The 24,363-nt window shown below is 31.2% G+C and overlaps 1 protein-coding gene across 1 annotated transcript in view; it reads left to right on the top strand.

Annotated features, from left to right (window-relative positions):
* The window catches only part of Sou (required for meiotic nuclear division 5 protein souji), an 84,237-nt gene that overhangs the window by 41,198 nt on the left and 18,676 nt on the right, over positions 1 to 24,363 (top strand). The window contains exons 4-7 of the mRNA XM_075367345.1: positions 7,319 to 7,456; positions 10,190 to 10,322; positions 10,599 to 10,764; positions 18,188 to 18,290. Of these exons, the coding sequence (XP_075223460.1) occupies positions 7,319 to 7,456; positions 10,190 to 10,322; positions 10,599 to 10,764; positions 18,188 to 18,290 (540 nt within the window). The remainder of the gene's footprint in view (positions 1 to 7,318; positions 7,457 to 10,189; positions 10,323 to 10,598; positions 10,765 to 18,187; positions 18,291 to 24,363) is intronic.

Genomic DNA, 24,363 nt, shown 5'->3' with positions numbered 1-24,363 from the left:
AATAATTTTGTGTGATAGTCATTTTTTTTAATTTTTTTTTTGGTTGTGAAGTATAACATGATGAAAAGTACTGTTAGAGGATAAAAATATTGTGTAATGAGCTTTTTTTATTGATTTATATAAAAAAAAAAAAAAAAATGGTCTCATTCGTACTAAAATCTTAAATACTCTATCTGTTTTTTTAACAGAATTTTACTTTGTAAACTGAGTAAGATGCTAGTGTGTATTTGGGAAAATGTATTTAAGAAATTAAAAAAATCATGTTTTATGGCAAAGGTAAAGATTCACTTAGTAATATACAGTCTTACATATTTTATGTTTATTCAAGTTTTATTCTTCACCAAATGAACAATTTTGATGATTCTTTTTTTTTTATATAGGAAGTTCCTCTTACAGCTCAGTTCTGCCTTTTTCTTTGTTATTTAATTTTTTGTAATCATTGCTGGTAGTGAATTTTTTATTTTCTTTTTTCATGTAAATGGCCTTTTTCTTTACAAGTAGCCGTTTTTCTCTCAACAAAGTGAGGTCCTGTATTAAGCCAACCTTTTGTATATTTTGTTTATTGCTGATGCTAACATCCAAATGCATTTCGTGATTTTGGTGAAATTATTTTTTGCATCAAGGTTTTTTGCTGTTAGCAAATATTTAATGATTTTTCATTAAATTTTCTATTAAAAATAGAGGTTGAATCTTTTTTGACTAGGTTGAGAGATAAGTGTGGTGGAGGGGAAATTTTTCACCAGAAAGCCGTGCCACTAACAACTGAACCTGTGTGCCCTCTTAATGTTTAACTTGAAGACTACTATTATATACCCCCTACTGTTATATGCTTATATAACCTTATATTATTATATAATTATTTAATATTAATTAAATAATATTAACCTAGCATTGCTCGGTTGGCTGTATGTTACGCTGTTAGTGGCTGGTGAGTGCTTTGCTCACCATTTGGTTTTTTCCTTTCTGTAGTTCGATTATTATTAATTTTACGCAAATAAGTTTTTTTTTTGTTTGTTATTACTAATTAATGATATAAAATTAATTTTCTGATATATACTATTTAATAATAACTATTATTTACTTAAGTAAATGATGTTTAAATTATGTTTGGGTTATTTCTGAAGTTTTTAGATATACTTATCACCATATTTGTGTAACGCATGTAATTTATTATATTTATTAATGTAATAAATTTATTAATATAATTAATGTAATTTATTTATATTCTTACACTTATTTTTATTTATTATACAAAAAAATCTAACATATAAGTTTCCAGTTTGAAAATTAAAAGATAATAATTTACATGTTACAAATTATAAGAAAAATTGTTTTACTCTACAAATAACAAATCAATTCAATGAATGATTTTAGTTAATTTTTGAAAAAAGTCTATTCTGTACATCTAAAATCGTTCAATTATTATAAATAGAATAATAATTTTAGCTAATCATCACTTTTGTTGTCTGGTCTCTTCTTTTTATTGCATTTTGTGCAGACTGTAACTGCATGTTCCCTACAAATAGCAGAATGACATTTTACACACCTAACATTTGTTTTCCAGTATTTTTTTTTTTTATGTGGACAGTAAAAACATTTCTGCCAGTCTTCTTCAGTCACTGATATAGGTAGTTCTTCCTCCTCCGGCAAATTAGCTTGTATTCATACTTGCATTTTTATAACTGGATCCAGATTTTTCTGTTGAAGCCGTGTTATTAGAAAAGGTTTCATTAGTTCTTTGGATAAAAGTTTTATGAATTCTTGTCTTGAAATTTGTTTCTATGTATTACTTCTAAAAATTATTTGACTATTAATTGTTGCAATGTTTAGAAGAGAAAAAACATGGTAACTGATGATCTGCAATTTATGCGTGAAATGGAATATATACTAACCATGAAATGGTTAATTTAATTTGTTATAATTTTCAATATTATTAATTTCATCCACGACTTCTACAGCTCCTGTTGTATGATTGTAAAACATGATCAACTCTGGCTTTAAATCTTTGTTTTGAGGATCTATATCATCATCGTAATGCAAAGTGGATAGTAAAAGCACATTTTTGTTCTTTTTTGGGACATATGACACCAGAAGACCATCATTTTCTCAGATAATCATTTTGCTAAATAAATATGTGTGTGGCTACTATTTCATGCAAAATATCATCTGAAAAAAATAGTTGTCACAGCATCAAGTGGTGTTTTTGCAATTTTTGCTATTCTTTTTACTCCTGATAAATGCATAACCAGATTATGTGATCAAATTTGCACATTTTTTTGGGGGACAATGCAAGTTCCATTTAGTAGTTCTGTCTTTACCTATCACATATATAACTGGAGTGACTGTGTTCATGATCAGAACATACTGATACTTCTGAGTCTGTATTGTGATTGCTTTTTTCCAGATGGTCAATCTTGCTTTTCATTTTCATAACTCAAATTATTACTCTTCATCAATTTCATCTAACCACATAGCAATTTTTTCTTTACTTGTGGATGTCTTACTAACAATAAAATTGCTAATAAATAATTATTGTAAATAATAATTACAAATAATTAATATTATTAATTTTTTATATATTAATACATATAATAATAACAATTATATATTATTATAATTATAATATTAATTATAGTAATATTTTTTTTTTTTGTGAGGGAGTGGGAGGTGGAAAATCCATTTATGCACAGAGTGCCGGGCTTCCACTTGTGTTATTTTACAATTGTCATCAGCAGACTACTACCAAAACCATCCCCCTTTCTACAGGAACTCGACCCGGAACCATTTAACACATTACGTCAGGCTGAGTATCTTATCCTAGCCTTGGAAGGCCGCTACTTAATTTTCACAACTATCTAGGTCACCTTTCTTGGTTCTGAGAATGCTGCCAATGAATCAGGCCACACCCTTTCAGCTGCTCAGGTCATGTAGTATCATTGCAACTATGTTGTGGGGGCTCAGTGCTCCGAGATCCATCTAGTGTCCCTCGATCTGCCGCCCACTGAGCACATTTGAAAAAGGTGTGCTTGGCATTGTCCCGTACATCAGGGCAATAGAGGCAGTTAGGTGTCAGTGCAAGATAAGCGTAGAAGTACCTGTGACCTGTTAAAAACATCAGTCATGTAGTACTACAGAGTCATGTGGTACTCCACCTCTCCATGCTGTTGCACTTCCACGGACTGACCAGAGGGATAAGCCTTGTGGTCCATCATTCTCTGCTCTCATGGTTCCACATCTCTTGCCATGCGAGTAATGTGCAAGTCTGTACCCCCTTGGTGGTGGACTCCCGGCCTTCGTCTGCCTGTCATCTCCTGTAGCCACCTGGCACTTCCTTGCCAAAAGAGCAATGGGTATGTTGCCAGCGACCACCAGTACGGCAGGCTCGGAAACTGTCCTATATGCGGAAGCAACTTGCAAGGCTGTGGTGCATTGCACCTTCACGAGCCGCTTCCGGTTTCTTTCGAATCCTAATGCTTGGTGACAGGCATTACTTCTACCCTGTATATCAGGATGGAATGCACTGTGAACATTGGCAGTTGCCATCTGCTGGTCTTTGGTCTGCTGGCATGCACCATGAGCCGGCTGAGAGTGGTTATACTCTCGCAGCTTTGTCGGTGGCTCTCTGAAGCTGCCCAGCAAACCTGAGTTTTTGATTAATCATCATACTGAGTTACTTTGCGGCCGGCTTGGTCTCAACAATCTTGTCTCGGAAACCAGCAGAGGGAGTAGGATGTAGATATGTATCTTTGTTAAAATCACGATCTCAATTTTGCTGAGGGTTAGAGACAACCCATGGTCTTCCAGCCAGGCGTGACTGTGCACTGAAAGCTGCTTCATCTGGCGCTGAAAGCCCCATACTCCAGACATGCATTATCTGGGTCTAGAAGCAGACAGGACATCTTAACAACATCCTTTGCTTTAGCCTTGTCTAGTGGAACTGGTGACAGCGAAACTTCCAGTTGTCAAGTTACTATCTTGTAACCCAGCCCCTAAGGGTCTGTGTCCACAGTCTCCATCAGTTCTCACCAGAGTGTGCCTTGGTCATGTTGATAGATCGATGAAGCCACTTTGCCTTATGCTCAGCTGATCTGGTGTTCATGTCTATGCGATTACTTGCATGGATGATACTAATTAATATATTATTAATTAATATATATTAATTACTTAATTATTATATAACTTAGTGAAAAACTTACCCTAGAGCAGACATTGATAGCGACCATAATTTGGTGATAATGAAATGTAGATTGGGGTTTAATAACCTGAAGAAAAGGTGTCAGATGAATCGGTGGAATTTAGAGAAGCTTGATGAAGAGGAGGTAAAGAAGATTTTTGAGGAGGACATCGCAAGAGGTCTGAGTAAAAAAGATAAGGTAGAAAATGTAGAAGAAGAATGGGAGAATGTTAAAAAGGAAATTCTTAAATCAGCAGAAGCAAACTTAGGCAGAATAAAGAGAACTGGTAGAAAACCTTGGGTTTCAGAAGATATATTGCAGCTGATGGATGAATGTAGAAAATATAAGAATGATAGTGATGAAGAAAGTAAAAGGAACTATCGGCAATTAAGAAATACTATAAACAGGAAGTGCAAACTGGCGAAAGAAGAGTGGATTAAAAAAAAGTGTTCAGAAGTGGAAAGAGAAATGAACATTGGTAAAATAGACAGCATACAGGAAAGTTAAGGAAAATTTTGGGGTACATAAATTAAAATCTAATAATGTGTTAAACAAAGATGGTACACCAATATATAATACGAAAGGTAAAGTCGATAGATGGGTGGAATATATTGAAGAGTTATACGGAGGAAATGAATTAGAAAATGGTGTTATAGAGGAAGTTGAGGAGGATGAAATGGGAGAAACAATACTGAGATCTGAATTTAAGAGAGCATTAAAAGATTTAAATGGCAGAAAGGCTCCTGGAATAGACAGAATACCTGTAGAATTACTGCGCAGTGCAGGTGAGGAAGCGATTGATAGATTATACAAACTGGTGTGTAATATTTATGAAAAAAGGGGAATTTCCGTCAGACTTCAAAAAAAGTGTTATAGTAATGATACCAAAGAAAGCAGGGGCAGATAAATGTGAAGAATACAGAACAATTAGTTTAACTAGTCATGCATAAAAAATCTTAACTAGAATTCTATACAGAAGTAGTGAGAGGAGAGTGGAGGAAGTGTTAGGAGAAGACCAATTTGGTTTCAGGAAAAGTATAGGGACAAGGGAAGCAATTTTAGGCCTCAGATTAATAGTAGAAGGAAAATTAAAGAAAAACAAACCAACATACTTGGCGTTTGTAGACCTAGAAAAGGCATTCGATAACGTAGACTGGAATAAAATGTTCAGCATTTAAAAAAAATTAGGGTTCAAATACAGAGATAGAAGAACAATTGCTAACATGTACAGGAACCAAACAGCAACAGTAACAATTGAAGAACATAAGAAAGAAGCTGTAATAAGAAGGGGAGTCCGACAAGGATATTCCCTATCTCTGTTACTTTTTAATCTTTACATGGAACTAGCAGTTAATGATGTTAAAGAACAATTTAGATTCGGAGTAACAGTACAAGGTGAAAAGATAAAGATGCTACGATTTGCTGATGATATAGTAATTGTAGCTGAGAGTAAAAAGGATTTAGAAGAAACAATGAACGGCATAGATGAAGTCCTACGCAAGAACTATCGCATGAAAATAAACAAGAACAAAACAAAAGTAATGAAATGTAATAGAAATAACAAAGATGGACCACTGAATGTGAAAATAGGAGGAGAAAAGATTATGGAGGTAGAAGAATTTTGTTATTTGGGAGTTAGAATTACTAAAGATGGACGAAGCAGGAGCGATATAAAATGCAAAATAGCACAAGCTAAACGACCCTTCAGTAAGAAATATAATTTGTTTACATCAAAAATTAATTTAAATGTCAGGAAAAGACTTTTGAAAGTGTATGTTTTGAGTGTCGCTTTATATGGAAGTGAAACTTGGGACAATCGGAGTATCTGAGAAAAAAAGATTAGAAGCTTTTGAAATGTGGTGCTATAGGAGAATGTTAAAAATCAGATGGCTGGATAAAGTGACAAATGAAGAGGTATTGCGGCAAATAGATGAAGAAAGAAGCATTTGGAAAAATATAGTTAAAAGAAGAGACAGACTTATAGACCACATACTAAGGCATCCTGGAATAGTCGCTTTAATATTGGAAGGACAGGTAGAAGGGAAAAATTGTGTAGGCGGGCCACGTTTGAATATGTAAAACAAATTGTTAGGAATGTAGGATGTAGAGGGTATACTGAAATGAAACTACTAGCACTAGATAGGGAATCTTGGAGAGCTGCATCAAACCAGTCAAATGACTGAAGACAAAAAAAAAATATAACTTAGTATTATATGCTTTTCGTAGTACACTATTAAATATATAATCTGTCTTAAGTTGTTTAATGATAAATCTTTTTTTTTGTTTTTCCTATGGACACGTTAGCTGTCAAAGAATTAAAAAAGACAAAAAAAATATGTCTGTAGTGGATTTACCTTGATAGTCATCAGTTAGTGATACCAAGTATCCTTGTAAACATTGTTTATAATACTTTCTTGGCATTGGCCAAACCTTTCACAGTCAAAATGGAAAGGTCTTGTGTTTATAGAAATAAGGTCATCCGTATTTCAAACAGAAGTAAAATATCTAAAGTAAACATTAAAAAATAGAATAATAAAAATGTCTTAAAAAAGTTATAAACAATAAAACCACTCTCTAAATTTAAAAAAAAATATCAAGTTTGTAAGTCAGCATGAAATTACTCCTAAATTGTTTTTTTATCATTATCACTGCTCAATTTTTGGTTTTTGTAATTTGTTTACTTGTTATCATACACAATTTATTGTGTACAATAAAATTCAAGAAAATTAATTAGAGAATGTAATGTAAAAATAATAGATATCCGTGCGTTTCTCTACATATTTTCATCTTGACCTAGATGTTTCACATTTCTTGCGAGCAGCTTTTTTCAGAGGCTTATTAAAATTAAAAAAGCAGAAATAAAAAATGAAAAATACCTAAAAATAGTAAAAACTTACCTTTAAAAACTACACTAAAAAGTAGATAATGATTTTTCATTTATTTAAATTATGACCAACTGGAATCTGCATCAGATTAAATATTGGTTATAGATTTTTTGTTTGGTATTAACTTCAGAGTTAAAATTTAAAGAAAAATAATTTTTTTTTTAATTTGTAGAGCAATTTTTTTAAGTTGGTTGTATTTATTATTATTTAAAAAAAATAAATTACTTTTATTTATTATATTTGGTGATTTTACTTTAGGAGGCTGGCTTAAAGACTGAAGAAGGAGGTAAAGAACCATTTACAGAATTAAATAGAATTTTAGATTGCTTAAAACGAAGGGATCTGGGACCAGCATTAGAATGGGCTCGTTCTCATCGAGAAACACTTGAAGCACAGGTAAAATTTTATCTTGGTTTTTTGTTTTTATTGTTAGTCATTTTTACATTTTTTGAATCAATGTGATCTTGTTTTTTTTTCAAATTTTGTTAAAATTTGGATTTTTTAGTAAAGAAAAATCCTGTACTTCAATAAAAAAGATTCTATTACAGAGATGACTAATTATGTAAATGGCTCATTTTGATTGTTAGAAAAACTACTCTTGATCTTTTAGTTATTTTTTTGTTTTCTTAAATCATATTATCTGCATCTGCATAAATGACGCTGTATAAATTTGTTATAAAATATTAAAGTGAAAAATATTTGAATAAAAAGATCAATCAGGAAATTAGTTTTAATTAGATTGCAGATGACAGGAAGACTATCAAATTGTTTCATTTTAATATGCCATAAGAAGGTAGCAAAGAAGAAATGTAAACTAACAATATTCGAGAGTCTTGGGGATGATTAAAAAAAAGATTGTAGTATAATAGGAAAGATGAGAAGGGCTTGAAGAAATTCTTCAATTGAAGAAGAACTAGGATGTCAAGAATTGAACAAAGCAGACTAATGTGAATTGGGTACCTATAGAGAAGTAAAAGGAAGGAAAAGGAGCAAAAGGAAAATCTTCCTAGTGAAGAATGGAGAAAGGAATTTTTAAATTATACATAATAGGAAAAAGTCCTGGAGGAAAGCCAAGAAAGGTATGATTATATTGTGTAAATAAAAACCTAGGAAAGAAATCCTGATGAAAAAAATTTCTAAGCAGAATGGTGGTGTTAAGTGGAGGTGCATCATGATCTGAATTTGTACTCTTCAACAATTGGATAGAGGTAAGAAATGATGATAATGATGATGTTGAATATTATGTATATATAGCAACATACAAAGAAACGTAGCTGATGATATAAAACAATTGAAGCAAGCTTTAAGTTAAATAAAAATAAAATTTTTATTTATCTTAAAATAAAAATGTTAAGATAAAATAAAATTTTATTTTATTTTATCTTTGAGAAAAATAAAATTTGTGAGGGCATTAAATGGGAAATGAAAGAAAATGATAAACACAGATATAAGAGAACAACTTAAGTAGAAGAATGTAACTAAAGTGATTAAGGGAAGAAGATTATAGGGATATGGAGATTTTCAAGGGTGATTGGAGAGTTAGAGGTGGCTGAAAGAAAATCCAGAGGATGTATTATATGCCATGAAAAGAAAAATTAATGCAAGTATGATGACAAGAAGACACATTTTGCAACAGTTGGAAAAGGTGGACAGGTCTGACCTTGGATTAATTAGCTGGCATTGGACTCAAAGAATCTACATTTGCATGACTTTTAATAAGTACTTTTTATTTTTAATCAGTTTTCTTGCAAAATATGAGAGGTTATCTCTAAAGTAAAGACAGTTTCATTATAAAAAAATGTATTCTGAAAACTTTATAAATATTTTTTATTTCTCTTTAACTACATACCATATACTACTTCTCTATTCAATTGCCATATGAATTAAGAAATTTATCATATCGATACACCAGCTTCAATATACCCTTGTCATATTCTTCTGTCACCAGTCCATTTAGCCACTGATTAACAGCATTTTTAAGATCATCGTCACCCGTGAATTGCTTACCACTCAAAAATTCTTTCAATTTCTCACAAATGGTAATCAGAAGGAGGGAGCTAAGTCCAGACTGTATGGTGGGTGATCGTAAATTTCCCATCCAAATGTACTCAGTAAATCATGTGTCAGACCCGCAATTTGTGGATGTGCATTATAGTGCAGCAGGATGACGCTGTTGGTCAACTGTCCACGTCACCGATTTTGAATGGCATGCTGTAATGTACGTAGAGTTTTGCAGTAGGCTTCTGCATTTACAGTCATTCCACGTGGCATGAAATCAATCAGCAGTATGCCAAACTGATCTCAAAAGACTGTGGCCATCAGCTTGCGTCCAAATGGCTGTGGCTTGATCTTTTTTGGTCTGGTTGCTGATTGAGAATGATGCATTCACTTGACTGCTGTTTTCTCTCTGGTGTGTAATACGAAATCCATGTTTCATTGCCGGTAACAGTTGAACTCATCACCTTTTTCTGTATAGTGCATAAAAAATTCCAAAGCAGATTCCATTCAGATTTTTTTGTGATGTTCCGTTAAGACATGTGGCATCCAACGTGCACAAACCTTTTTTGAAGCCTAAATGGTCATGAACAATGTGACCAATAACAGCTCTTGAAACATCAGGAAAAAGAAGGGCTAGATCGGAAATCAGTGAGGAACAATCTTTTCTGATTTCATCATCGACGCATTTCAACAAGTCCTCGATGATTATCAAGGACCTCCCTGAATGTTCTTCTTCATACACATTAATTCTATTATTTCTAAATCTTTCACATCATTTTTGAACGTTTCTTTTATTTATTACATTACATTATCACTGTAGACAGCAACCAACCGCCTATCAATTTCGGTTGACTTAAAGTTTTAATCATTTAAAAAACACATGACTCCATGTATTTCACAGTTGGCGGCAACATCAATTTTCCTATTCATTTTATAACGCAATAACTTACAATCAAAGTTACTACAATGTAACACTTACAGACAACAATGCAGTGTGTACATTACTAGCGTGACTATGAACACAGGTTCGCCAACCCTAAGGAGAGAAATTTCCCGGTGGTCTTTATTTTAGAGATATCCCTCGTATTATTATTTTAAAAAATAATCTTTTGTTATTCTCTGTTGTAACAGAATTCATCATTAGAGTTTAAACTTCATCAACTACAATTTATTGGTTTAATTCAGAAGGGTTCTTCTTGTCAAACAGATGCTATTAATTATGCAAGGACTCATTTAAGTCAGTTTGTTCAACGACATGAAAAAGGTAAAAATTACTGATAATTCCATCTGTTAAAATTATTGTGAGATATATATATATATTTAGATATTAATAAGTTTCACTATAAATAGTTAATAATTAGTACAAAATTAGATTGTACGTATAATAAAATTTTTTCATTAATTTGTCACTTTGTCTGTAACATTCTGTAAACTAGATAATGTAAATTGTAGTTATTTTTTTATTTGTTTGGGTAAAGGTTTCACAATCAAAAATTTCTATTAAAATCTAGTAAACTTATAACTAGTCTTTTTTTTCCAGAAATTCAAAACCTGATGGGAACATTCTTGTATTTACCCCATGGGATTTCATCATCACCATATGCTCATTTACTTGAACCTTGCCTGTGGTCAGAAATATATGAAACCTTTACTAGAGATGCTTGTTGCCTTCTTGGTCTTAGTGTAGACAGCCCTCTTAGTGTATGGTAAGTGTTTATTTATAAACAGATGTTAACTATCTTTTCCTTGTTAACTTACTGTCTGAAGTATGTAAACAGGATAAAGTAATTGTTCTGTTGATAGTTGAAGAAATATGTTCTGCAGTGTTTGTAGTGAATTCATACAGTTTATTGATATCAATAATTTGTATTCTATTATTTTCTGAATTAAAAAATAAATCTCATTGTAGCTCATTGTATTTACTCTTACAACCATTTTTAAGGAGAATTAATAATTTACGCTATAGTTATTGTGATTTTGTTTGTTTCCCGACTGAAAATTTTTAATCCTGAAGTAATTGAGTTTTACATTTAGATTTCTCATTTAATATCACCCAAATTTATAGATAGTAATGGTTAACGAACTTGAGGTATTCTGAGTTAATTAAATTGCAGCTGAAATCACTGGAAATTAAAAAATTAATTATTAATCAGTAAAATTTAACTAACATAGACTAATGCAGTAAGTATATATAATGAAAAAGCTTAAAACATTACTAAATAAAGTGAAACCACACTTGTAAATATTGATGATGTATTTAATATCATTTAAAACTGTAATGATTAAGACCTCTAATGTACAGTACATTGTGTTCAGTAACTATCTTCTTTATATTATTAAAAATAATAATCCTTAAAAGTTAAAAATTAAAATGTAAAATATTTGAATAGTTTAATCTATGGTAAATAATAATAGCCCATATTAATATTTTCAGCATTAATATATGCATACATTTATTTGTATATATTCACTTGATTACTACATGTATATACTCAGGTATGTTTGGATTATCCAACACTAAAGAATAACTGCTTTCCCAGTCTGAATGATTTTTTTTACACATATTTTAATTGAAATTTGAAAACTGTTTTATACATAAATTTTCCTCTATTCACTGAGCTGTAAATCTTAGACAGAGAGTATCATATTTTACAGCATCTTTTTTCATATAGCAATATTTTGAGTCACATTTTGTAAGAAATAGCTTATTGTTCCTGCAAGAAAAAATGATTGAATTTTATTTTAGTATTTCATTAATAATTAATTAAATTATTCTTCTGATAGACTTCAAATAAAAAATTCTATTCCATCATAATTTTTTTATTTAGACAAGGTGTAATTTTATATAGTGAGCTTTATTTATGTACTTTATATATACCTGGTAGCTGAACAGTAACTTACATTCTCCTCTAACGTTTTTTATAATTGAGATAACGGGATGCTGTTTGCAGCATTCTTCCTTATACAGAGGGGGGACGACTTCAATGCACATATATTTCACCATTTGATTTTGGGCAGTGTAGAGTTGGGGGCAACTCAAAATTTCAGATGGAAACAATGGCATTTAATATATCATTTTAAAGAGCTGGATGAGATGAGAAAAATGATAAAATTAACCTTAAATTCCAGCTATAACTACGGTTGTAAGCTCCCCTTTAATTTTTTTTATTTGAGGTATTCTGACTTTTTTCTTTGGAAATCTTTGAAAAGAGAGGCTAGCTCAGTAAGCCCCAATAAGAGTATTGGGCTTTCAGAGGGTGAGCAGTGGGCAGGGACGACTTAGAAATTCTAAGTGGGGCATATGATCATGTGATACCTTGTTTTAAAGATTTTTGTGAGACGAGCAAAACGGTATCAAAAAATGAAATTCTAAACTGTATCCATTTACTGTTAATAAGTAAAGTAATTTTTAAATTATGACATAATTACAATTAACACATTTACAATCTCAGCAGTATTTGCTATTTCTTAACTTGAAGTATTTATCAGTTAACTGCTACCGATTGATTTTTAGCATTTACTTTCTTGGGGGATATTCCATTTTAATTCAACAAATGATCAGTGGATCACTATTTTTGATTTTGATGATATTTGGTATATGATAACTACTCACCTTGTAGTGGCCAAAAAATATTTTTTTATATAAAAAAAATTTTTCTTGAGTAATAGACTAATTTCTAACTTGCCACAGATAAAAACAGCCGTTTTCATCATTTTTTCCATGAGTTGTAGCATTCTTATTTTGCATCGTACAGAGAGTCAAAAAGTGCTTCTGGAAAGAATAAAGGTGGAACTTCATCTTAGTGTACTAAAAATTCATTTTTTTGCATACCCAAATCTTGTAATGTTTATTGAAGTTACGTTTACAAATTGTTTTTTTTTTTATTTTGGGCCCAAAATAAATAATGAAGGGCTTAGGGTAATAGGCCTAAGGGGTTGATGAGTAATGACGCCAATAAAACCGCAAAAAACACCGTTCCTTCTAACCATAAAAAATGTATCCAGAAATACTCATGCTTTTTTTTCAGATTATAAGAATTACAAGTAAACTCATTAGAATGGATAAATTCATAATTAATAAATAGTCAACCAAATAATGGTAAACAAAAAAAAATGATTACAGTATGATAAATAATAATCACAAAACGATAAACAATTCAAATACATTAACAAGTTGTTCAATTCACTTTTACCTTATTTTACTCTTGCTAATGGAAGTTATGAATAAAACTTGCACTTTTTGGTAACAAATTTAACATAACGTAGTGCTCCTGCTATTTTTTTATTGAGTAGAACTGATAAGTCCTCATTCATCTTTGGTGTAATGTGGTGTGCTCTCTTACAGTAGTTGATAGAAAAAGCTCTGAAGAATCTTTAAAATATTTTGCAGTTGAACCCATGTTTGATTATCCCTCAATGATTTTTTGAATGAAGTACCAGGACCCTGCAGATAGAAAAAATGTATTTGATATTTCTCTTCATTTTAATGTATTTTGACTTCAATGACTTTGCTTAACCACAACTTGCCATCGTATATGCAGCAGACATAATTTTTACATTTTGGCTTTGCTAAACCTGTAAAGCAATCAGAAACACTAATGTGCACTTGTGCACTGTTACTAATGTAAATGTTTCTGATTCAGAGGTCGCCCAGACTTTCAGAATACGTTTCTGACTAGTTTAAACATAACTGTGAAAGGTTCTTGTTTCTGGGATTGTTGTGATTATCTGATAACCAGAACTGAGGTGTTCTTCAGATTTTTGAACATCTTTATTAGAGCAGAAAATAAATGTTATATATTTAATATTGTCATTGCAATAATTGTATATTTCAGCAGGTGTAACAGTTTGATTGTTGACTGTCCTTTGAAGGCTTGCTTTAGTCACAGTCCTTTTTACAGTTCCACCAATACCATCACATGGTCCTTTTCCGTGATATGAGGCAAAAAAATGCCATTTAGCTGTTATTTCAAAATCTTAATGGTAGCACAAGTTTTTTTTTTTTTTTTTTTTTTTTATTTATACAGGTGAGGAGCCATCAGAAAAAAAATTGTTTAACTTGTGATAAGTGTTTTTTTACTTTATTTGTAACTTGCTTTTGGAAGCAAAAGAATGAGGTAGTGTTGTGCTTCAAGTACTCGCTAATCACACAGTAGCTTTGGCTTTGCAATTTTCCTTCTTTTTTAAAATATATGAGAAATGGATGTACTGTGGAATAAGTTTTTGACCAGTGATGTGATTGGACTTCACCCTGTATCAGAAAAGGAACATTTTGAGAGAAGTCTCCCATTACAATACATTCACCCTCCAAGTTTTCCTTTTTAATGTTGAAGAAATTAGCTTGTTTCTTTGCAACAAAATGATGCCATTTTAGATTATTTAAATTTTCAGTAAAGTTTATCTAAGTACTCTTATAATTGGAAGAATTTGAGTAGTTAGTTTACAACGGTCAACAGAAACCTGCTGTTTGAAGATAATTTCAGAATCAGAATCATCCCAGCTCACTTGTAGTAATCTGAGCACTTTATTAGTGCCTAGAAATTTTTCACACTTGACAGCATACACGTTTAATTTTCTGTATCACATACCATGGTTGAAAGGAGAATTTTATAATCAAATTTCATCCTTAGAGTAGATAACATAAGTTTTTATACATTTTGGTGGGTGACACACACAAACAGAGTGAGTACCTCACCCACCAGCCAGAACACAAAATTTAGGTATTAAATCAGCAAATGTTGAAAAACCAATTTTTAAATTATGTTTTTCTTTGAAGGCTGTGTACAGTTCTTTTAAGTTACATAAGATTAGCCTTTTTTGAATATTAATTTTCTTCTCGTCAGCTTGTCTTACAGAGAAGACAATAATGTAAGGCAAGACACAATATGTCTTGCCTGGAATCATTTGGCTGTACTCATCATTCTGGTAAAACTCTTGGACACATTTAATAACGTTTTCATTAGTTACATAACTGGGTTTCTTTTTGCCAATTTGTGGCAAAATTCCACTTGTTTTAACTAATTGTTTGGATTGATGGGCTAAATACTGACTAACACTAAACTCATTTTCAATTTTTTGAATTTTCCAGCTGCTTGGTAATAAACTGAAAATGTAAATTTTTTCCTGGGTTGAGGTAACTATTTTCATTTTATTCTTTATTTTAATGATTAATTCTTCATTCCCTACCTAAATCAGCATAATTTTGTGGTACTAAAGTGGTTTCTTCTGTAGAAATATTTAAATCAAAGGAATTGTTTAATTTACTGGTAACTGACTAGGCTATTTTTATAAATTTTTTTTAAAATGGTTCCTTTGTGCAGCTCGATCATTTTTGAACCTTTGGCGGAAACGCCAAGTGCTGAACAAGCATTATTCATCAACTCGACTATAACACATTGAGGCTCAAATATATCTTGACATTCTGATTCGCTTTCTGTATCTTGTAGTTTTTGTATTTTGTACAGTGCTCTGCCTGGAATTAACTTTAAATTTAGATTGCTTGTTGAAGGTGTCAAATACATTTCTCGAAGACATTCTTAACCAGTTTAGTGTGACAGCTAAATGGAGGACATGGTCTCCCATGCAGCCGTGAGGTGTAGCGTTGTTTTGATGAGGGCAGACAGTAGTAGAATTGCAATATCACTGTTGGCGGGTTGGTGACTGCACTGTCAAAGGCATGGTTGTCCATCCAGCCGTGAGTTGTAGTTCCATCTTGATGATGGTAGTTTTGACTCTGCGATGGAGCTGAGTGGGAATAGGAGGTCTGACCTCCTGTCCCTGGTAGACCAGATCAGAGTCCATAGTTGAATGAATTGAAGGCTTATATTGAGCAAGTTAAAAATCATAAGGGAACTAGGACTAAATTTATTATTGTGATCAACATTGCTGGTGGTGTGTATTATATTTACCTATTAGATTAGTATGTTACGAGACATTTACAGTCATTAGTAGCTTACTTAAGTGGAACTAGGTGTGGGGTTCGTGCTTCTGTGCTCAATTAGTTAGTTCAGAGCGAAACAAAGTAGGACAGTCAAGATGTCTGGAAGAGGCCTACAGTGAAGGCGAAGGCTGAGTTAAAAAGTTACTGATGTAAATGTCATGTTTCTGTGTATGAGTCATACTTTAAGTAACAAACTATCTACAGTATGAGCTATCTCATTATAGATATATCAGTTTATTTTGTATAGTAGGCCTACATTATTATCTGAAAAAAAATAATGCTGTGAATTTTTTTCGATACATTGTTCATGGTTAGAAGGAACAGTGTTTTTAGTGGTTTTGATGGCTTCATTTTTCGTTAACCGCTTTGAGTAAAAAAATAAATTTTATACGGTTTTAAAGTACATAAAAAGTGCTTACTGCTGTAAACATTTCAGAGTTTTGCACCTGTCCCACATGTGGGTTTTGGGCCCCAAAAATGAGACATTTTCCCATTTTTCATTTGGCCTCCAAATCTTATTGATTTGGAGGCATTTTTTTATTGAAAGACACTCGATAACAGTCCAATTTCTTTTTTTATAAGTACTACTGGTACCTAAGAGTTAAAAGGTAAAAACAGACCTTTTACCCTAAGCTCTTCATTATTTATTTTGAGCCCAAAATTTGAAAAAACAACAATTTGTAAATGTAACTTTAGTAAACATTACAAGATTTGGCTATGTAACAAAATGAATTTTTAGTACACTTAAGATGAAATTCCATCTTTATTTTCTGTATACTGTAAAATAAGAATGTTGCAGCTCATGGAAAAAGTGATGAAAATTGGCTGTTTTTACCTGTTTGCAAGTTAGAAAATAGTCTATAAATCAAGAAAAACGTTTTTTAAAAATATAAAAAAAATATTTTTTGGCCAGTACAAGATGGATAATTATATAACAAATATCAAAATCAGAAATAGTGATGCAATAAAACTTGAAAATTTGTTGAATTAAAATGGAATGCCCCTTGGACTAAAGAGTTAATGCACTTTAAGTTAGACTAAAGAGTAAATGCCCCTAATAAATATAACTAAGGAAATTTAATCCAGTTCTATAGTAAATGTTTAAAAAATTTTCATACCCAAGATACATTTCATAAAATTTTCAAATAATGAGAATTAAACCAAATAAAATTGTTTACATTTCGCAAAGAACCTTTTTTTTTGGAAATTTAAATTCGGGGTTCTTCTGCCTTCAATTTCAAAAATAAAAAAAGTTTTTTGTGTATTCTGATTAAAGTTGATATTCTTTTGCTATATTCTGGTCTGTGTTTTTTTTTTGAGTTTATCAAATTTCTAAAACTTTTATTTGTTTTCTCTTGACTATATACTTTTTCAGAACTAAATATTGATAAATTTTTTTTTTGTTGAATATAGAATGAGAATGTTTTCACATGTGAAAAGTGCAATGCATGACAAAACAACCTTCAAGATATAAGGCTCAGGTGATAATACTTTGCCATGGAGATCAGCAACAGTGGGTTTTTTTTTGTCTGTCGACAACTTAACAAGTCCATTTTGGAAACCAAAAGACTTTTTGTTTTTTTGTGCTCTGCAACAATTTTCTCTGAAAATACCAGTGATTGAGTTTTGGGTTATTAAATCTTCCTTACAAAAAACCATTATTTAAACCAAAAATCATAATTCACACAAAAATTTGCTCCTTTATTTAGGTCTGAAAAATTTTAATATTGCTTCATTTTACCCTGGGAGTAGTGCAATCATAGTTATTACTAATGGCTTACTAGTAATAATAGAATCATACTCTTTAGCTATAACATAAAAGAAAGAAACAAAAATGTCTTGTTTTTAATAATGTTCCAAATCATGTCGTAAAGTTTTGCTCTGAAGTTTTGAATTACTGTTTATATAAACAGATGTAATATATTACAGACTTAAGGAGGCTATCCTAGAAGACAAGAAAGATTTTACCATTGGTGGAAAAAATAATTTGCATTGATAATGTGTTTATTAAGTTATTTTCAAGTGTGCTAAAACTTGAGTTTAGTACATAATTGATTTATAGAAATTCATTGTAATTATCATAATTATGCTCAGACTTTTTAAACACTTAAATTTTTTGTGTATCTTTAAATTAAAAAAAAAATGTACTAGTTATTCTGAAGTGTATCTCTTGCAATTTTATTTTTCAGTATAAATTCTGGATGTACTGCATTGCCTGCCTTACTTAACATTAAACAGGTTATGCAGCAGCGACAAGTTACTGGAATATGGAATGGAAAAGAGGAACTTCCTGTAAGGATTTTTTCTTTATTATTTAGATTAATAATGATATTGTATTGGTATTTCAGAATAACAAAATTCCCTTTATATATATATTTATATATATATATTTATAAATGTGGTCACAATCATTGCACTTTATTTTATAAATAGGTAAAACCACTAGATCCTTTAAAACTAGGTTTGACAAACACGTTAAATATTATAAAAGTAGAAAATTGGGCTTCTCTAATGTTTCTGATCATCTTATTAATAATACACATTCAATATCCGATATTCATACAAATCTAGAAGTACTGGAAATTAAAAAAAAAAATAGGGTTTTTGAGATTTTAGGAAGATTTTACATATACACATATAAAAGTAAATTTATTTGATCAACCTACATACAGAGTATGACGATGACAATCATAAAAGTTGCTCTAGATAGCAGCACTTCTTTAGACTTTGATAATTCATAGTACTTCAACTTGTGCAGTAATATAACTTTGGCTAGCTGGTCTACATGGATTTCTGTTTTATTTTTGATTTTAATTTTGACTTAATTTAATTTTATTTATTAATGATTTTATATTTTATATATAGGCAATTTTAAATTTTAATTTACAATGTAACATTTTTGAATTTAATAAAATTTTTGTTTTATTTCCGTTTTGATTTAATTGAAAAAAGATCTTTTAACAATTTTAAATCTCATGTACAGTATAGATAGGGTTTTTAATTTTAATGTGTAGTTTGCAACGAATGATAGAAAAATTATATAGAGTAACTGATAATGCAAGGTATTCACAAAATCGCTCTTGCTTGGATTATGGAATAAGGGTAGGTGTCATCCCAATTTATTTTATTAATTCTCTACTTGGGTTGATCGGATTAATATAATTTGTATATTGCAGAGGAGTATGATCCCGAAAGGATCGATCTTAGAAAAATAAATTTACACACATATACACATACATGTAGGAGATTTGCAAAGAATGTAAAAACTTTCAGGACCTTTACTACTAGTGAAAGTAGAGTTCTTATAAGCATAGGTTCAGAAAAGCTTTGTTAGCAAGGAGTGTTGGCTGGTGAAAGATTTTGCCCTGATTTCTGCACTTTTGGTAAAATTAAGTCAGTCTGGAATTCTTGAGAGCAAAATTAACGGTAAATTTAGTAGTTTTTTTTTTTTTTATGAAATCTAACCTAAAAAATTGAAAAAAGTAATTCAATAATTGTATTTTTATGAGATATCCAGGTAAGAAACAAAAGATTTGGGTCAGAAAACATTATTTTATGTTTGGCATTAAATAACAATTGTTAAATGGGTAATAAGCACATAAAAGTTTTAAACAAAATTTGTAGAGCATCTGATCCTGATTAAAATGGTATGAATAAGGTCCACAAAAACAAATATTCATGAGAATTTCAAAGTTAATTAAAAACAAAACATAAAAAAGTGGCAGATTTTGACTAAGTTTTAAATGAAACAAAATTTTCAGCACTACAAAATAAAAAATTATTTTAGAAAAATAAGAATTAAAAAAAAAGGAAAATTCAAATCAGTAAAATGAAGCTAATTTGTTAAGCTAATTAAAAATTAAGTTTTCTAAATTTGTTTAAAATAATTTATTTTATAAGTTTGAATACTAACAGCTAATTCCTGCAATTAAGTTGTTCTTTATTGCATTTGAATAGCAATAAATATTTAAGTAAGTTTATGAAATAGTGCTTCTGTATCATTATCTAACAATGATATTTTAACAATTGATATCTAACAAGAATTTTTGTGTATGGATTCTGTAGTGGAAACACATGAACTGCACAATGAGAATATCATCAGAGATTTTTGTATAGGAGGATTCTTGGTCAAAGAACCATTGCTTCAGTATTTCGGTGCCCACATACCACTGGTTCATTTCTGTCTTCTTCATATACTGATGAATGGTTGCAATAAAATCGTGTGTGGGAACAGTACAATCAGTACCAGAAAATATTTTTACTGCACTGCTTTAACACAAACTAAGCTATGGCAAATACTTTTAAAAGATAAACTCCATCCTTTTAATCTACAAAAGGTTTAAAACTTACTTCCTAGAGATCTTCCCGTACGTTAAAATTTTTTGTCACTGGATTCTGGATAATGTTAATGATGTAAATTATTCTGTTTTGTCTACTGATGAAGCTACATTTACTCAAAGTGGAATTTTTAATTTAAGAAATGGTCTTATATGGAGTCATGAAAACCCACATGGAACTGTTGAAACTGGATACCAATACAGGTTCACATAAACATTCGATGCAGTATTAAAGGCAACAAAATATTTGGACCACTTATTTTTAATGAGTGTGTTGGGTATTTCATACCAAACTTTTTGTGGAATTATTTGCCAGATCTGTTGGAACATGTTTCTCTGATAACAAGAATCTTGAGAGAAGATGTTGAGCATAATGGGGCAACTACACTTTTCTCTGTCAGTTAGACAATATTTAAATGTAACTTTATTAAACAAGCGGATTGAATTTGGAGGACCTATCAACTGGAATCCAAGGTTGTCTGACTTAACACTTTTGAACTGCTGATGTGAGGCCACTTGAAATCATTAATATATGAACAAAAGTGTGATACAAGAGAAGGAGTTAGTTATTAGAATTCTCTGTGCAGTATAACTAATGAAAAACAACCTGTTGAAATTCAAAAAGCCATCAAAAACATTTTTGTTCGGTCGAGTGTTGTAATCACTGTGGTGGAGGACATTTTCAGCAGCTTATGTAATTGTATTAGGTTGGGTTTATTGTTTGTGTTTGAATTTGTTATTTTTATCTTATTAATGCTGTAACTGAAAGTACCAGTCACAGACCGATGTATAGGATTTTGAACTCGCACCTAATGTCACAATGGCATTTTCATGCACTTTGCTTTCAGGGATTAAGAATGGTTTCTTTGGTGCTTCTTCCTTTGAAACCTAATGCACATTATTAATTAACTGGTGAGCTTTGTCTTTAAAATTTTACCAGCTCTTGACTGTTTATTCAGCTGTATTTTTTTAATTATAACTACAAAAAAAAAGTTTAGTGGATATAACTGGGGAACACTGAAATTGCTAATATTCGTTCTAACAATAGTCCCAGTGAATTAATCCAAGAACTATTTTAAGAGAAGAAGTCCAAGAATTAATCAAACCATTAATCTGAAAAAATGAGTCTTGCATACAATGACACATTGTAGTTGGAACTCATTGGGTAGTACTGATGAACTACCCAATGAGTCTCACATACAGTGTTAAATGAACACTCTTGCAGTTGTAGAATAGGTATGAACAATTATTTTATTGTGAAATACTGTAAATTACCAATAATGTGACAAAACAAATGGTGAAATAAAATCAGTCATACTACATTAGTAAATAAGTAATGTACATATATATTTGTATGTTACTAATTAGGACATGATATCATGATTTATTCACAGTAAAATAACATAAATATTAACACAAGTTGTATGCTTTGGATTATCAATAAAAATATCATACTAATATAACTGCTATTGAATATGTTTATTGGTAGGCAGAAATTAAACCATGGTTTTTAATGCTTTTATCTCACCCCGCAAAAATTTTTTTTCTTTCATCTTTTATGATTGCATAGGATCACTTGCGTCAGTCCATTTTCTAAGTCTCTTCAAAGGGACCATTCGGGGCTTGCAGCTTTCCCAGTATTTTTTAATACATTCTGATCTCCCTGTCCTTTCTGCTGCTGAAAATGTTCATGTTGAGTTTCTTGTGAATGTGAAGCAAGTGTTTTTTTCCTTGATTTTTTAGTTTAATTTTATCTTGTTTAATTTTATCCCAGATATGACCCTAGTTCTTTCTGGAGTTGTAAACTGATTCTGTTAGGGATGATTCTTGAAAGAGTTTTATATGTTGTGTCTGGAAGTGAGATTCCCTAGTTTTTGGTAGGGTCTGTTTTGACTGAGTTTTTGTGTAGCAGGTGGATGAGGGCTGTTGTCCAGTGTTCTGATAGTTCTTTGATCCAGATGTTGATAAGCTGTTGATGAAGGGTGATGTTTACTGGTCTTCTGCATGTTTCCAGATCTTACAAAGGTCTGATCTTCTCTCACTGCTTTGTAATTCTTCATCTCACCCAGTTCTTGGTAGACTTCATTTATTGTGAGTGGGTTGATCTTTTTGATTGTGTTCGTATTGGGGTGCTGGTGTCAAAGTTTAAGAGTTTTGTCAGTTCTTCACAATTTAGGAGTTTGTTGAAGTATTTAGCTCATTGTCTTTATTGTTAAGGGCCAGATTATAGTTTTCATTCTTCATTAGTAGGGTTAAGGGTTTGTATCTTAGGAGTTTTTTTAAGGTTGTGTGGTTGTATCTCGACTGTGTTTTGTTAAATTCTTCTTCTATTGATTTCAGTGTTTTATGGTGTCTTTTTATTTTCCTTAGGGTTTGGGTGATTTCTTTTTTGCTTTACTAAATTTTGGAAGGATGTGTCTGATTTTTGGGATAGTGTAATAGGCATGCTTGATGTCTCTTCTTCACTGTTTCATTACATTTGCTGTTCCACCATTGATACTTTTATGGGGTTTTATTGAGGCCAATTATTCTGCAATTTTTTCACAGTTGTTTACTAGGTCTTAGAATTTATCCATGATTGTTACTTTTTTGGTAATTTTCATTTTTAATTAGTTGGGTAGAGTCTATTTCTCTTTTGGTTTTGGAAGCTTGGTTTTGTTCCTTCTTTTGGGGAGTGAATTTAATTGTAATTTTGATTACATAGTGATCTGAACCTTTGTCTACTGCTTGGAGAATTTTTACATTGTAGTTCTCTTTGTGTTGGTATTTCTTCATGAAGACATGATCTAGTTGTAATCTTGTCTCTTTAGTGTGTGTAGTCAGAGTGTTTTCAGGTTTTGAAGTTTCCTTTAGAAATAGTAGATTTTCAGATTAGGTTCTGGTTTCTGCAGAGATTGATGAATCTGTCAGTTTTCATTTGTTCTTTTTGGGTGGGTCATTTTCTAATGATGTTGTATCATCTTTATCTCCTAGTTGAGCGTTGAAGTCTCCGATTAGTTGTTTAATGTGTTTTTTGGGAATGTTATTTATGGTCTGGTTGAGTAGGTCCCAGAACCTTTTTGTTTTTTTACAGTCTTTTGGAGATTTGTTTTTATTATTAGTGGGGGCGTGAGCATTTATTGTGGTGTAAATTTTATTAGATGCTTTTAGGGTTAGTGTTGAGCTTCTTAGGGATTATGACTTGAATTCTTGTACTTTATTATTTTGAGGCTAACCAAAAAGTCTATTCCAAGCTGTGGGACACTTTTCAGATCACTCTCTTTCCAGGTATACTTTTGTAGAGCCTTGTGATTTCATGGTGTCCTGGTTAGTGTTTCTTATTTCCTGCAGTCCCATAATGAGAATTTTGTGTTGGTTCATTAGGTCTGTTATTATTTTTAGTCTACCGGACTGCATGAGTGAGTTTACATTGTGTATGAAAATATAGGTGATTTGCTTTGGTTTGATTTTGGATTTTGTATTGTTCTTGTTTATGTCAGCAATGTTAGGACATACCAATGCTTCCATTAGCATGTTATCATCTAATTGGCAACCCATTGAATCGAAGTGCTGCCTTCTCTGAACATTGGTGCTGCTTGATTCAGCCGGCGGAGTATTCCTTAAAAGATCTTTTATGGTTGACTTTGAAGGAATCACCTGTGGTGGGATTAGGTCTTGAGTTACAACTCTAGATGTGACCTAAAGTGGTAGTGGGATATGACTTAATAGATGAAGTTGTGAAGTTTGTATAGATTCAGTTCACTGGACAATTTTCTATTTGTTCATGATATATCCAGGCATACCTCATAGAGGTCGATCTGATTTTTTTTAAAGTTGTTAATTTTGGAGAAAAGTTAAAAATTCCGATCCTAAACATTACATCCCTAGATTTATTATATATTTATGTATTAAAAAAAAATTAATTTTACTGTGAAACCTGCTGATCAGTGAAAAAATTATTATTATTGACTCTTAAAGGTTTGAGAGAAAGAAATTATATCTTTTTTAATATTCATTTCTTTTATGGCATTTTTGTCAATGTACTATTA

Source organism: Lycorma delicatula, chromosome 5 (assembly GCF_047948215.1).
Source record: "Lycorma delicatula isolate Av1 chromosome 5, ASM4794821v1, whole genome shotgun sequence".
Taxonomy (NCBI): domain Eukaryota; kingdom Metazoa; phylum Arthropoda; class Insecta; order Hemiptera; family Fulgoridae; genus Lycorma; species Lycorma delicatula.
The sequence above is the reverse complement of the archived record's forward strand: the minus strand, read 5'-3'. Positions and strand labels throughout refer to the sequence as shown.